The sequence below is a fragment of the Drosophila biarmipes genome, chromosome 4 (genome assembly GCF_025231255.1).
Source record: "Drosophila biarmipes strain raj3 chromosome 4, RU_DBia_V1.1, whole genome shotgun sequence".
NCBI lineage: Eukaryota > Metazoa > Arthropoda > Insecta > Diptera > Drosophilidae > Drosophila > Drosophila biarmipes.
Genome location: NC_066614.1, coordinates 692,193 through 706,710, shown reverse-complemented (window position 1 = coordinate 706,710; position 14,518 = coordinate 692,193). Strand labels below are relative to the sequence as shown.

At 35.6% G+C, this 14,518-nt stretch overlaps 1 protein-coding gene and 1 long non-coding RNA gene across 8 annotated transcripts in view; one reads left to right on the top strand and one right to left on the bottom strand.

Annotated features, from left to right (window-relative positions):
• LOC108036003 (transcription initiation factor TFIID subunit 3) overlaps positions 1-14,518 on the top strand; it is a 101,544-nt gene that overhangs the window by 38,966 nt on the left and 48,060 nt on the right. The window contains exon 9 of one of the 6 annotated variants that reach the window (XM_050887023.1): positions 7,883-7,898. The exons of the other annotated variants lie outside the window; for them this stretch is intronic. Within the exon in view, the coding sequence (XP_050742980.1) occupies positions 7,883-7,886 (4 nt within the window). The 3' untranslated portion in view covers positions 7,887-7,898. Of the gene's footprint in view, positions 1-7,882; positions 7,899-14,518 lie in introns of those variants that run through there. 6 annotated transcript variants of the gene reach the window in all.
• LOC127010948 (uncharacterized) lies at positions 125-5,010 on the bottom strand. Of its 2 annotated transcripts, none has more exons than XR_007763903.1 (2): positions 4,891-5,010; positions 125-643 (listed from the first exon to the last, which is right to left on the bottom strand). It is a non-coding gene; the product is annotated as an uncharacterized LOC127010948 (long non-coding RNA). The 2 variants fall into 2 exon arrangements; XR_007763904.1 differs by having other exon boundaries at positions 4,884-4,996.

Genomic DNA, 14,518 nt, shown 5'->3' with positions numbered 1-14,518 from the left:
GGTGTCTCGGCTACCTAGACTTCCAAGCAAAACTCTAAAAAATGAACACTTAATTTTAAACAAAACTTTTTGTAAAGTCTTCAACAAACATCCATGCAAGCAAGTAACTGTGTAAAATTTAAGATGCAGTTTTGACAAAATATTTTTATTTTGCTAATAAATTAACACGCCGTATACATAAATTAAGTGACGTACAATCTAAAAGTCATGTACTTATAAAAAAAGGACAATTAAACAACTGTTTTTATTTTGAGTGAATTTTTCTATTGTTATCTATAAGTAATATAATATTAAATTCACCCAAAATAGCTATTTAATTGTACATATTTTTATAAGAACATAACTATTTTTCGTAGTATTACGTAATAGTAACTATTTTTTGGCCATAATTAACAATTGGTCAATTTTACCAATAAATTTGTGTATGTGTGTTGTTCGCCTCAATATAAATAAAATACATTTTTATCCACTATATTTCATATCCCGGCGGGATCTGGCTGCAGGAATTGATTACGCTTCATCTGGTCCCTAAACTGTCATATCAATTAGCACTACAATCCCGAAAACAGTTGATTTTCCACAGCTTATCTTCAAATTTCTTGTCAAACGGGTATCTGATAGTCGAGGCACTCTTTGTTTGAAACTGAAAGGAAAGTTAAAGGTTTAAATTTAAAACTTTACTTTAACTAAGGGTTCGGTCATACGGTAATAAATCACATTATGTATTATTGTCGTATACATATTTTCATAAGACAGGACTTTTAATGTCAAATGAGATCACCATCATATATAGTGGTTTTCTGTACAAAATTAATAAATGCGAGAAACAAAATTTTTTGTTTTAAACTTTAGGTGGTTCGCAAAGGCATCAAACTTTCAAAAAAAACTACTCGCACAATATATAAATTTGTTTCTTTCTTTTCTTGATTTGTCAGCTTTTTTGAAAAAGGAAAATAAGGAGTAGCCCTTTTCATGAGGTAAAACATCTCGAAGTAGTATAATTTCAGTCGGAAGTTTACAACACAGGGAAGGAGACGTTTCCAACCCGGAGACGTTTCCAAATCGGACGACCAGCTGCCACAGGAAAATAATTATAACAAATTAAAGCTTCGGTGTTTTTCTTGACATATTATCATTGTGGACGGCAATCCACGTAGAAGCGCACCAGGAGGGTGTGCGGAGGCGACTACTATATATACATGAAGAAACGAAAATCTACAGTAATCGTCCGATTGTTTCGAGTGATACATCAATAGAAAAGTAGCAAAAACTAACAGAATTGGATACCAAGACCCTTTTTCGATTTTCTAAAAACGGCTCTGACGATTTCGAATTAAATTTTACGGTGTATAGGCTTTTACATTCCTTAACTTTTTGAATACGGCACATTCTTGTAAAAATACCCTTGTCAAAGTTGTTAGTCAACAAAAATGGCCACGTTTACTAGTTCAGAGCATCTTATACTGCCTGAGAATTGACCTTTTTTTGTGCGTATCCAAACTCTATTTGAAGGTTCTGGAAATTTAAAAAACTAGCTTTGACATACGACAATGGCCACATTTACCAGTTCAGAGCATCTGACACTTACACTAAATTTTAGGGTCCTGGAAATTTTAGATGATCTTAAATAGACCTACATTTTGTACACCAGTAACTTACGAACTACTAAAGCTACATGTTTTTAGAAAGGTATTTTGAAATGTACGCTTTTCTAACATGATTTGTTTAAATATATAACAAAAACTTCCTATATCAAACAAAAACATAGTGACAATCTCATCTTCAACAAACAAAATTAAAACAAAAATAAAATATAAAAATCAAGTCTTAGGCATCTAGCAGCGTCTAACAGCATCTATTTTATTTTAAAATATGCATTAAGGATATCAGAAGGAAATATTTAATGGGATGAGAGAATGGCCTTCTTTTATTACTTTATTTTATTTTTTGTAAATATATGAATCAAATTATTGTAAATTTTGCACAGAAAGACACCGATTGCTGCTTTTTTAAGATGCCGCATCTAATTATGTTGGTGCTGATGGGGGTGGGTACTCTGGGAGTGAGCGAAACAAAATGGTTGGCCGAGCATTCGTTCGAACCATCCACAATATAAATCCACCCTCATTTTGTGGAAGAGTTTGGGAATTACAAAAACAAAAATAATAAAAAGGAGAACAAATGGGAGACTCCTATTTCTGCGGACCAAACAAAATGGTGTAGAGAAAAAATAAATACATTCATTCTGAAAACGAGGGCAGCTTGGCAAGTGCCTATCTTAAAATGTGTGTTATGTATGTGGTGGTAAAAATACTTTCTTATTATAACAAACCAAGCAAGAGTTAGTAGGTCTTAAGAGTTCGATAGTCTTCGTAATTCCGACCTATTCTAGAAAAGGCTTAAAACACTAAAAATGCTAATAGTGTTGGACGAACTTTGGACGTTTCTCTGCCCGATTTGTTGTTACCATTACTTGCAAAGTAAGAGGGTATACTAATTTTGTCAGAAAGTATGTAACAGGATGATTAGGTTCGCCAGCCCAGTCGATCTATTCATGTCCTTCTGCACACTAAGGTCTTGAAAACTAAAAGGGCTAGATTTTAGTCAGAAGTTTAAAACGTAGTGAAGGAGACGTTTCCGACCCTATAATATATATATTTTTTTGATTAGGCGAGACGATCTTGCCATGTCCGTCCGTTTCAACGCAAAGTAGTCTCTCAGCTTTTAAGCTATTGGGCTGAAACTTTCCTCAAAGTCTTCATTCCTTGAAGGTAGTATATAAGTTTGAGCCAGTCGGATCGGACAGCTATATCTTATAGCTCCCATAGGACTTATCGGAATAATATTGTTACAAAATTCTATCTCGCTTGGAAATAACATTTTTTAATTAGTTCAGATTTCGAAATATTATTATTGGATTATTGTATAAGACTGCTCAAGATTTAGGCTCATTTTTTGAAAAACGTGCTAGATTGTTTATCAAAATAAAGTTATACTTTCTAGCCCCTAAGATTTCCAAGCTCTAAACAAATAAAAAAAAAATGAATTCTTACTATAAAAGTTTAGGTATTAAATTTTGGGAAGGATGTTGACTTTTAATTTTACTAAATAAAATCTCTCGTAAATGCTGTATTATATTTGGGCTAAGAGGAGGCGTCTCCAACCCTAAGTATATTTATTTCGTTCGTCCGTCTGTCCTTGTGAATGCTGTGATCTTGGAATCTCAAAAAGCTAAAGGGTTCAGATTTTAGTTTGCTTATCTCATCTTCGTAGCTGTGCACGTTTGTTATGTGAACATGCCACGCTTACTCTGACGCACACAAAAGTCAATAACTATTGATAGCCAACTCTAACGCCCAAACCGCAGAAACATTAAAACAGGGCCGGGTAATTGATAGTCGAGGCTATGGACTATAGCACTCTACTTTGTTTATTCATTCTGCTCGCTACACTATAAAACAAGAGAAAATAAATATTAACAAATACCCGATTCTCAATTAGTAGTGTGATAGAGATGGAGTTATCCAGCGAAGCGAATACTCACAATTTCATATTTGAAACGGCACCACCTAGCGGAATGCGGAATGAAATCATTATACCCTCTGCAAGGTTATAAAAATTATATCTTTGGAAATAACATATTTTAATGAGTTCTGAATTTCGGATTTAATTTTATCAAGATCGGACGACTATATCATATAGCTGTCATAGGAACGATCGGAAGTTTGGTGGGAAAATAATATGAAACAAATTATAGCTTTAAAACTTTCGAATTAATTTTAATGAAAATCAGACGACTCTAACATACAGCTGTCAAAGAAACGGTCAGAGAAATAATGGAATAGTTATACCCGTTACTCGTAGAGTAAAAGAGAATACTAGATATGTCGGAACGTATGTAACAGATAGAAGGAACCGACCCCATAAAGTAAATATATTTTTGATCAGGATCACTAGCCGAGTCGATCTAGCCATGTCCGTCTCTCCGTTTGAACGCTGAGATCTCGGAAACTTTAAGACTATAAGACTTGGCATGCAGATTCTTGGGCTTCCTGCGCAGCGCACGTTTGTCAAGTCAGCGGGGTGCCACTCCCATTTTAACGCCCACAATCCACGAAAATCTGTATCGCCTACGACCAAACCTTTAACTGAATTCTGCTTCTCTCATCAATACCTTTCGACTGACCTAAAAAAAATATGCCACGCCGACTCTAACGCGCACAAACGGCTTAAATGTTTAAATCTGTCTTCCGCCCACATAGCATCTACTGAAATAGCCGTTAGGTGGCGCCCTAAAAAATCGCTTTGCTGGTTATATGCTCCATTTCCCATTTGCTCCCTTAAGCTGAGTAACGGGTATCTGAATTCTTAAAAAATTAAAATGTTCCGAAGTTAACTTTCTTTCTTGTTTTTGGCATGAAATTGAAATCTTTAAATCTTTGGACATGAATATATCGACTTGGATAGTGGTCCTGATTAAGATCCTGGCGCAACAAACTTGCGCTGCATACGAAGAACAAATGATTTGATTTGGCTAAATAAATACACCCTGTACGATTCAATACAAAATACGAGAAGCTTAAATATTTTGTTGAAGCTCAGAATGCAAATACTTCAGTCAAGTGAACATTGTGTTTGCGTCACTACATTTTATATCATACGTTTTGTATGTTCATGGCGCGGTCGAAAGGAGCCTTACCCCGCTTTGAGTTTTTTAAAAAGATAACACTTAGATATTGTTTACTAATGCATGATATCGAAACAATTTTGAATTTAAAGCGAACGGTAAGTCTTCACCATTCGAGGGTCGCGAATTCCTCCCTGCTATACAGTTTGGCCCGAATACTACTATCTGCGAGTAGAGGTAATCTTGTCTAGTATACCAATTACCACATCCAACAACTTGGTAAGCCAGCGAGTCGAGGAACACAAATTTATGTATGGCTCCTTTCGCCCGTGTGTGAGCTTAAAATCAACTGCGGCGGCTCGAAGCAGAACTCGAAATGAGACAGTGCGAGGGAAAATGCTTGCCAAAAGCTCATACGTTCCAAACACACATGTGAGAGAGGATGTGTGGTGAGTTGCGCTGCGGAAAACCGGGCTAAGGGCTTGAGGAGAGGAGCAGCCCTGGGCAGGCCACCTAAAGTGGGCTCGAATTGTTGCATATGCTGGCTACAGGACAAAGCAGAACCAGTCTGACCAGTTTGTAGCGGTCCTGATTCCAATTTCCGAAGGTCGGACGTTTATGCAAATTTGAACTAACTGACCCAACCCCAACTCGCACGGCCATCTGGCCGGCCCTGCCCAACCCTACGATATGCCGGATTGATTTGGCTTAGCGTGAGAAACCAGTTTCCGCGATGCGTTTCGTCCCCTTGGTCAGACCATCGAGTGTCCGGTATCGCGACGTCCAGGAACAAAACTAGGACCAGGCTATAGGTTCAGGGGCAGGCCGCAGCTGCAAGCCCGTTTTTCGTGAGCGACTGGCGCACAGGACTCGGGGGGTTGGTGATTTCCAGTTTAAGATCTGGTAATTTGCATACGACTGTTTCGTCCCGAGAGCGCAAGTGATCCTTGCCGCTCCTAGCTTGTCAAAGCCTGGGTTGAGTATAACTGACAACAGTCCGAAATCCCTTCAAGCATGCGATTTGAAGTGGGACGCCACGGGTAAGACGGTCGCCAGGGGTTGCCTACCTCAAGGTGATTGCTTTGGTGCCACAAAATCACTTGTTACTTGTTATCGAGTTACTCGTTTTTGGACAGAAGGGAAAGAGAGTCGCTCCACCCAGGGCCCACTGTATAAAATTATACGCGACTGTACCCAGGACATCATTAGTGAAGACTTCTTTCGTCCTGCTCCGGCCGCCATCGAATCGCCATTCCATTGCCTTTCTCTTTCCAATGCGTCCCCGTTCCCCCGTTCCCGGATTCATCACCAGTTTCCTTTTCCACTCTACACCACGCTTTTCTTGCGCAAGTTGGTGATTTAAAAATTTAATGCCTCGCGGCTATTAATGAAGGAAAATGCTCGCGTAATAAAACAAAACGGAGTTGCGGGCCAAGGCGGTGTGGGGGTGGAAGTGGACCTTGGAAATGAGTCGAGGTGGTGGGTGGTATGTGTTGGGTGTGGGTTGCTGTGTAGGTCGGCTTGCCTTACTGGACCGATAGGAAATGGGACGCAGAAAAAGCCCGGTAGCGGAGGCGAGAAAAATCAAAAGAAGAGAAATAAATATGGCGCGTGTTGAGCAAAATAAGAAATTTTAAATTCAAATATTGATGATGACGTCGTGGAAGCACAGCTCAGCGTGGACGTTGAGCCGTAATGCGATGGAAACCAATTTTCTTTGGTAGAGCCAATGCTGGTCTCGAAGGAGGTTTTTGGTACAAAGGATTCTGCGAAAAGGCAGGTGGGGGAGATGGTCCATCGGTCCTGGGGCACAGTATTTCCACCACGCAACTCTTGAATGGTGGTTGCTTTTCCTTTTATTTATCCGAGTATAGTATGTGCGGAAAAGTATGTCTGTCCCTTTGAACGCAATGATCTCGAAAACTGTTAGAGCTAGAGGGTTGGAACTTTATCTTTAGTTTTCTTAGCTATTGATTTAGCGTAAGTATGTTATTTGAACGTGCCGTGCCTCCTTTACCGCCCACGAACGCCGAAACGGTGGAGCTTTTAGTTTTATGGCTAGAATAAAAATGTACACAGGGACGTATTTGTTTTCAAAAAATGTTATATTGTGTCAACACAGTTGAATAGAACCAAATGGACTTTTGTCGGAAATATGAAAAAGTAATTGAGTCGGCCATTAACATATCGCAATATAAATGATAAACTTTTGTCTGTTTTTAATAGTTTTTCCGTTTTTTTAGTTATCTGTCCGGCTTTTTAAACTTAGTGATAGGAGCACTTGCCCAAGCCTCGCATTTCCGTCGATCTTTTTTTTTGACTTTGTAGCGACAAAAAAAAAATTTTTCTTTGTGGAAATATGAAAATGTAATTAGTGACTTTTTTTTTCGTTTCTTGGTTGGTCTATACGGTTTTTTAAGCTGAGTAGTTAAAAAGTTTTTTTTTATTTGCGTCAAACTTTTTAGGCTTTCCGGGCTACAAAAAAAACTATTATATTATTATTATGGTTTTTGCCAGAAGTTTTTAACGTAAAGGAGACGTTTCCGTCCGCATAAAGTATATACATACATTCTTGATCAGCATCACCAGACGAGTCGATATACCATGTCCGTCAGTCCATCCGTCTATCCGGCCGTCCGTTTCTACGCAATCTAGTTTCTCAGTTGTAAAACAAGGAAGAACGCTATAGTCGAGTGACTCGACTATAAGATTCCAGTTACGCAGCTTAAGGGAGCCAAATTGAAATGGAGATATATATACTGCACACCCTACCGGCTGCAGACAGATTTAACAAAATCAGGCGACTGTATCCTATAGCTGCCATAAGAACGATTGATAAATGGGTGGGAAAATAATATGAAAAAATTATATCTTTGGTGTTTTTAACATATAAACTGCTACGCTTGGAAAAACCATTTTTTAATGATTCTGAATTTCTAATTTAATTTTATCAAAATCGGACGACTATATCATATAGCTGTCATAGGAACGATCGCAATATTGTTGGGAAAATAATACGAAACAAATTATAGCTTCGGTTGTTTTTATACCCTTGCAGAGGGTATAATGATTTCAATCAGAAGTTTGCAACGCAGTGAAGGATACGTATAAATTAAGTATATATATTCTTGATCAGTGTCACTAGACGAGTCGTTCTAGCCATGTCCGTCTGTCCGTCCGTTTCTACGCAAACTAGTCTCTCAGTTTTAAAACTATCCGGCTAAAATTTTCTCAAACGTCTTCTTTCTATTACAGGTAGTATATAAGTCGGAACCAGCTGGATCGGACAACTATATATCTTATAGCTCCCATAGGAACTATCGGGGAAAAAATAAAAAAAAATTATTTCTTGGGTGTTTTTTAACATATACCTTTCTAAGCTTGGATATACCATTTTTTAATTAATTCTGAATTTCGAAAAAAAAATGATCAAAATCATACAGCTGCCATAGGAACAATTGGAAAATTAGTGGTATAATAATATACAAAAATAATACCTTCGGTTTTTTTTAACATATAACCTTCTAAGCTTGAAAATAACATTTTTTAATAAGTTCTGAATTTCGAATTAAATTTTATCAAAATATATAGTGATATATATAGTGATATCATATAGCTGTCATAGGAACAATTGGGAAATTAGTGGGAAAATATTATGAAATAATTATTTACTAAAGTTGATTATTTCTTATAACTGCAAGGCTATACAAACTTCGGCTTGCCGAAGTTAACTTCCTTTCTTGTTTGACATATTATCTGATAATGTTTTTCATTGTATATTGTATTTTTATTCTGTATAATTTAAGAATTTTGAATTAAATTTTATAAAAATTAGACGACTCTTACATATACATAGCTGTCAAAGAAACGGTCATAGAGTAATAAAAAAATGTTTTTAGTATTACATGGTGTTACTAACGTTGATTATTTCTTATAACGGCTAGGGTATACAAACTTCGGCTTGCCGAAGCTAACATCCTTTCTTTTTTATTATCACTGAATCTATCAACAATCCTTACAAACTTAACATGGTGTTACTTATATATACTATTTTGTCTTCGGCGAAGTATGTCCAAAAAGATCGACGTATGAGTAGCGTGTATCTAATAGCCGATGTCATCGACTATAGAGTTTTCTCTGATTTTGATATATTTTGGAATGCAAGTTAAACTTCGACTGTCAGATATCAAATACTCAACAAGAAAATAGAGATATATAAGCAGCAAAGCGATATTGTAAGGCGATATTGTAGAGGACACCGACCCACTATTTCAATACATGGTCATGTGGGCGGCAGACATATTTGTCCGTTTGTAGAGTAGAACTTAACTATTCTTTAAGTATATTTATTTTACTTTAAATGAAACTTATGAGTATTTATTAATTAAGCTACTAGCCAAATTATTAGTTTATAGAAACTGATACAGATAAAAAAGTGCCTTCGCCCTCAAAATTTAAATTAATTTCTGTTTCCTTTTGCCTTTTTCTGGTTGGGTTGCCCTTAAATAGAGAGCTGCAATAAAAATGTTGACCTAACTGCTTTTAATGATAATTTTTAGATCATTGATTTTCAAAACGTTGCTTAAATAGCTTTCCGACGATTAAAACTTGACTTAGGTAAGAAAGGTTGAATGATCTAGCGTTGCTGCATTTACTTTCTCGCGGTTAACTTGAAGATGAAGTTCCAAAATAAATCCCAAATCCCAACTGTCTAGCTCTTATGTGTACCGAGATCACAGTGTTCACACGGACAGATGACATGACCAGATCTACTCATCTACGATCCTGACGAAGAATAATGACACCTGAAATGCTTCCTTCTAGCATTAGTAGAGCACAGTATACTTTACTACTCTATTTAAAAAAATTCAATTTGGAATCTTTATATAATGCAACTCCCCAGAGTTGAAAAATATTGTGTAAATAAAGAACAAAGCTATATACAGCTAAGGATATATCTGTCCCAACCGACTTGTAACGTCTTGTTTAATTCTTTTAAAACAAGTATATAAATAATAACTTTGATGCTTTGTAATTTCAAAACTTATTAAGATATTACAAATTCAGTTTTTTTGAATTGTCTTAGTGATTCATGAATATACATATTTATACCCTTACTGAGGGTATAATGATTTCAGTCAGAAGTTTGCAACGCAGTGAAGGAGACGTTTCCGACCCCATAAAGTATATACTCGTATATTCTTGATCAGCGTCACTAGACGAGTCGATCTAGCCATGTCCGTCTGTCCGTCCGTTTCTACGCAAACTAGTCTCTCAGTTTTTAAGCTATCGGGCTGAAACCTTGCCAAAAGACTTATTTCCATTGCAGCCGGATCAGACAAGAACCAACCAATAGCATTTTTAAGGTCTAAAAGAAAGATTTCAGGCAAAAGGCTAGATAGAAAAAAATACAATAATATTTTTCCAAAAAAGCTCAATTTTCAGCGCATTTTATTTCACATGTTTCAAAGTGAGATCATTCCCGAGTAATTCCTTTCGATTTTTTATGTTTTTTTTGTTTTTTTTGTTTTTTTTTCTGGATTGTATTTTCCCGTATTGACGGACTTAAAAAATGTTTGTTACGCCCACTCTCACGCCCATAATAGGCAAAAACGCTTACATCTGTCTGTCGCTCACTTTACCATATATTAAAATAGGGGGTAGGTGCTTATATATCTTCATTTCCCTTTTGCTCCCTTAAGCTGAGTATTGTTATCTGATTATTGTTTCTATTATTTTAAATCATTTTTCGATTATTCGTAAGAGCTATGTTATGTCGATTTTGATCTGCCTCCTGCGCACTGTAGAATACTTAAATCTAGCATGTAAATTTTTATATATATTCAGTTTTTTATATATGTTCAATTATTAAAAACATATTTAAATGCTATGGAATTTTACATTTTGCTTATTTTTTTTTACAATTAATAAAAATTATTTTAAATAACACAACTATTTTTTAGCAAAACTTTCTGTTAACAAGTTACAATTTGTAACCAGTACAATTTACAACTAGATGTAACCCATTAAGGAAATACCACGAAAAAATCTTGGAACGTTCGAGTTGGGGAAAATTTCCCTGTTGAGGGGAAACAGGTTAAAGAGAAATGAATCGTGGTGGTGCAAAGCAGTTAAAGAGAAATTTCTCTCGCAAATAATTAAAAATATTCCTATGTTTTGACGAATATATAAATCTTTAAAATAATCTTTGAGATGCAAAGTATTTAATAATTATTGGTACTTAAGAAGTTATGGGAAAAAAAGAATATTTTTATCTCTCTTGCTGTTTTTTCAGAAATATTTTATAAACATTTTTTTTTCACTCTCGTCATGTAAAACGCCTTCAAGCGTTAAGTAGACACAACATAGCTTAGATCTTACTACCGCCAGGTGGCGCATGATTTAAGATACTTGGCTTGATTGAAAACTAGGAGCTCGTCAAAGGCACACGCCTTCCTGGTTCGTGAACTTACTTATGTCAAACAAATGTAAGAAACATGTCAAAAAAATGAAAAAATACCTAAACAACAAAAATAAATGTTTTTAACATTAATACCGAAAAAATTAAACATTTGAGGAAAATGGAAAAATTGATATTTATACCTGTTACTCGCAGAGTAACCCCATAAAGTATATATATTTTTGATCAGGATCACTAGAAGATCTAGACATGTCCGTCTGTCCGTCCGTCCGTATGAACGTTGAGATCTCGGAAACTAAAAGAGCTAGAACAGTCAAACTTGGCATACAGATTCCTAGGCTTCCTACGCAGAGCAAGTATCTTTTAGCGGGGTGCCACGCCCACACAATCCCGAAAAATCTGAAGCGCCTTTAGTTTTTATGATAGAAAAAAATTTTAACTGAAATTTATATGTCTTATCAATACCTATCGATTGACCTAAAAAAAATTTTGCTACCCATCATGCCACAATTTTTTTTTTTTTTGCTAAAACTTATTTGTCATATTGAAACCTTTCGATTCACCTAATGTCACCTAATGTTCGCCATCGGCTACAAAAATCAAAAACAAGAAAGGAAGTTAACTTCGGCAAGCCGATGTTTGTATGATGTTTGTCCAGTTTTAAGAAGTAATCAACATTAGTAAATTATTTTTATATCTTTGATGTTTTTTAACAAATAACCTCCTACGCTTGGAAATAACATTTTTTATTTAGTTTTGAATTAAATTTTAATATAATCGTACGACTATATCATATAGCTGTCATAGGAACGATCGGGAAATAATATGAAGCAAATTATAGCTTTGGGGCTTATTGACATGTTATCTTATAATATCGGGAATATAAACTTTTATATGTTTAATAATTTCGAATTTAATTTAATAAAATTATTGAATTTTTTTATAACTGCAAGGGTATACAAACTACGGCTTGCCGAAGTTAACTTCCTTTCTTGTTTCATATTATTTTACCACTAATTTTCCGATTGTTTCTATGGGAGCTATATGATATAGTCGTCCGATTGATAAAATTTAATTCGAAATTCAAAACTAATTAGAAAATGGTATTTCCAAGCTTAGAAGGTTATATGTTAGAAAACAGCGAATAGTTCCTATGGGAGCTATAAGATATAGATGTCCGACCCGGCCGATTTATATAGTACCTGCAATAGAAAGAAGACTTTTGTGAAAGTTTCAGCCCGATAGCTTTAAAACTGAGAGACTAGTTTGCGTAGAAACGGACGGACGGACAGACGGACATGGCTTTATCGAATCGTCTAGTGATGCTGATCAAGAACATATATACTCTAAAGGGTGAATAACGGTTTCTTCACTGCGTTGCAAACGTCTGATTTAAGTCATAAGACCTTCTGAGAGGGTATAAAAATATACCGAAAACGAAATAAAACGCAGTAAGGAAGACGTTTGTGTCGCCATAAATTTGTATGTATACTCTTGATCACCATCTTTAGTTCATCTGTCACCAGGATATAAAAATACAAACAGAGCACTATAATTTATTTTGAGTATTCATTCGAGTGAAAAGACGACTTAGGTTTGGGAGAAATAGTGAATGTAATAGTAAAAATTTATATAATTGTTCTGTTGGGGCTTAGGCTTATAACCTTGTAATATTCTCCCTTAAAATGAAAATCGGATGCTCCGTAATACGCAATAGCTAGATTTTGGGGGAAAGTTTCATTTTGTCTGGTAGCTTAAATAGCTCAATATCTATCTACTATCTAGTTTGACAAGAAAACAGCTATAAATAGGTTAATTTTGTATACCCGCAACTTGTGAAGTACTGAAGCTATATCTGTGCTTTACGAAGTTAGAAAGGAATTTTAAATACTATGCACGCCTTTAAAACACTTTATGTCTAAATACCGTTTACAAATAATGTGCAAAAGATTTTTTATTGAGATTTATTTATCGTTCTTTCCGTTTATCAAAAACTGCTCTAACGATTTTAAATAAAAAGTTAAGGTGCATAGCCCTTGAGCTTCCTCAACACATTCTTTTAAAAATAACCGTGTCAAAACTATTATTCAACAAAAATATCCACATTTACCAGTTCAGAGCAAATTTTAAAGTGGATAGCCCGAAAATTGTTGTAAAAAGTAAAAATTTATTAGACAACGAACCTGCAAAATTTACTAGTTGTATTTAGAAGATCCTAAAATACAGTTTCAACACACAAGTTGATTTTATAACTTTTCTTTGTTGAAGGTGCGATCCTCACTACATTTTCGTCCCCGCTAGGAAGTGTTTTTGTTTGATATATTCAACTCAAAAGGTTTGTTTCATTGATTTAAAGCATAAAAAGCCATAGAAACCACCTTATCTTCGAAGCAGAAGTTTTCAGCTTACACTGTAGATACATATGTAGGTCTATGTATGTGGATACTAGTATGTACAAGACTCGCTGGAATGTCTGAGTTGATCCACCGTTTCTTCACATACGCGGCCCAAGCTCATAAATTTCTTTTGCTTCTCGCGTCTTACGCCTCTGAAAGACTGAGCAAAATGACGTCTCAAGTATGGAGGCAACGCGAACTCTGCCGACCAATCAAATAACGCTGCCGCCTACGTCGCTGGGCAAGTCTAATGATTTTCCGTTTAGTTAGGTGTTGTTCCGCATCTGCGAGTGTGTATACATAGGGGTGAAATAACATACATTTATGTATGTGTGTGCCCACTTAAATATGTACTAGGCTTCAATAATTAGGAAAATCTCGCGACTTGTGGTTATATACAGACATTTATATATGTGTACATAAGGGTAAGGCAAGAATGTTTGTAAATATTCTTAAGACGCGAGAAATTACGTGAAACGGCGGACGATGAGTGCATTTAATAGCTTTTGCGACTCGACTGTACTTGTGTACATCATACGGGATGAAAATGAATAAAACTAATTAGAATCTTTGTTTGTATATATTTTTATAGCCTATTTATGAAGTTTTATCAATTCCTCAGTTTTACACAGAAGGACAAACAAAGAACTGGTCAAACTAAAACCGCACACTTAATCTTCTCTTTCATGATTTGAGTCCGCATAAAATTATAAATAAAAGGCGTATAGCTCTGTCCGTCCGTATGGACGCTGAGATCTCGGAAACTTTAAGAGCTAGAATAGTCAAATTTCAGGAATCTGTTTGCCGAACTTTTTTAGTTTCCGAGATTTAGCCTTTTACTCTACGAGTAACGGGTATAAATTTATAAAAATATCATAACTTTGGTTTTTATACCCTTGCAGATGGTATAATGATTTTCTCAGCAGTTTGCAACGCAGTGAAGGAGACGTTTCCGACCCCTTGAAGTATATATATACGAACCATCGAAAATTTTCGACCGATTCTATGATCCTATATGATATAGTCGGCCGATTTTAATAAAATCCACTTAATAAATACATTTTCTATATTTTT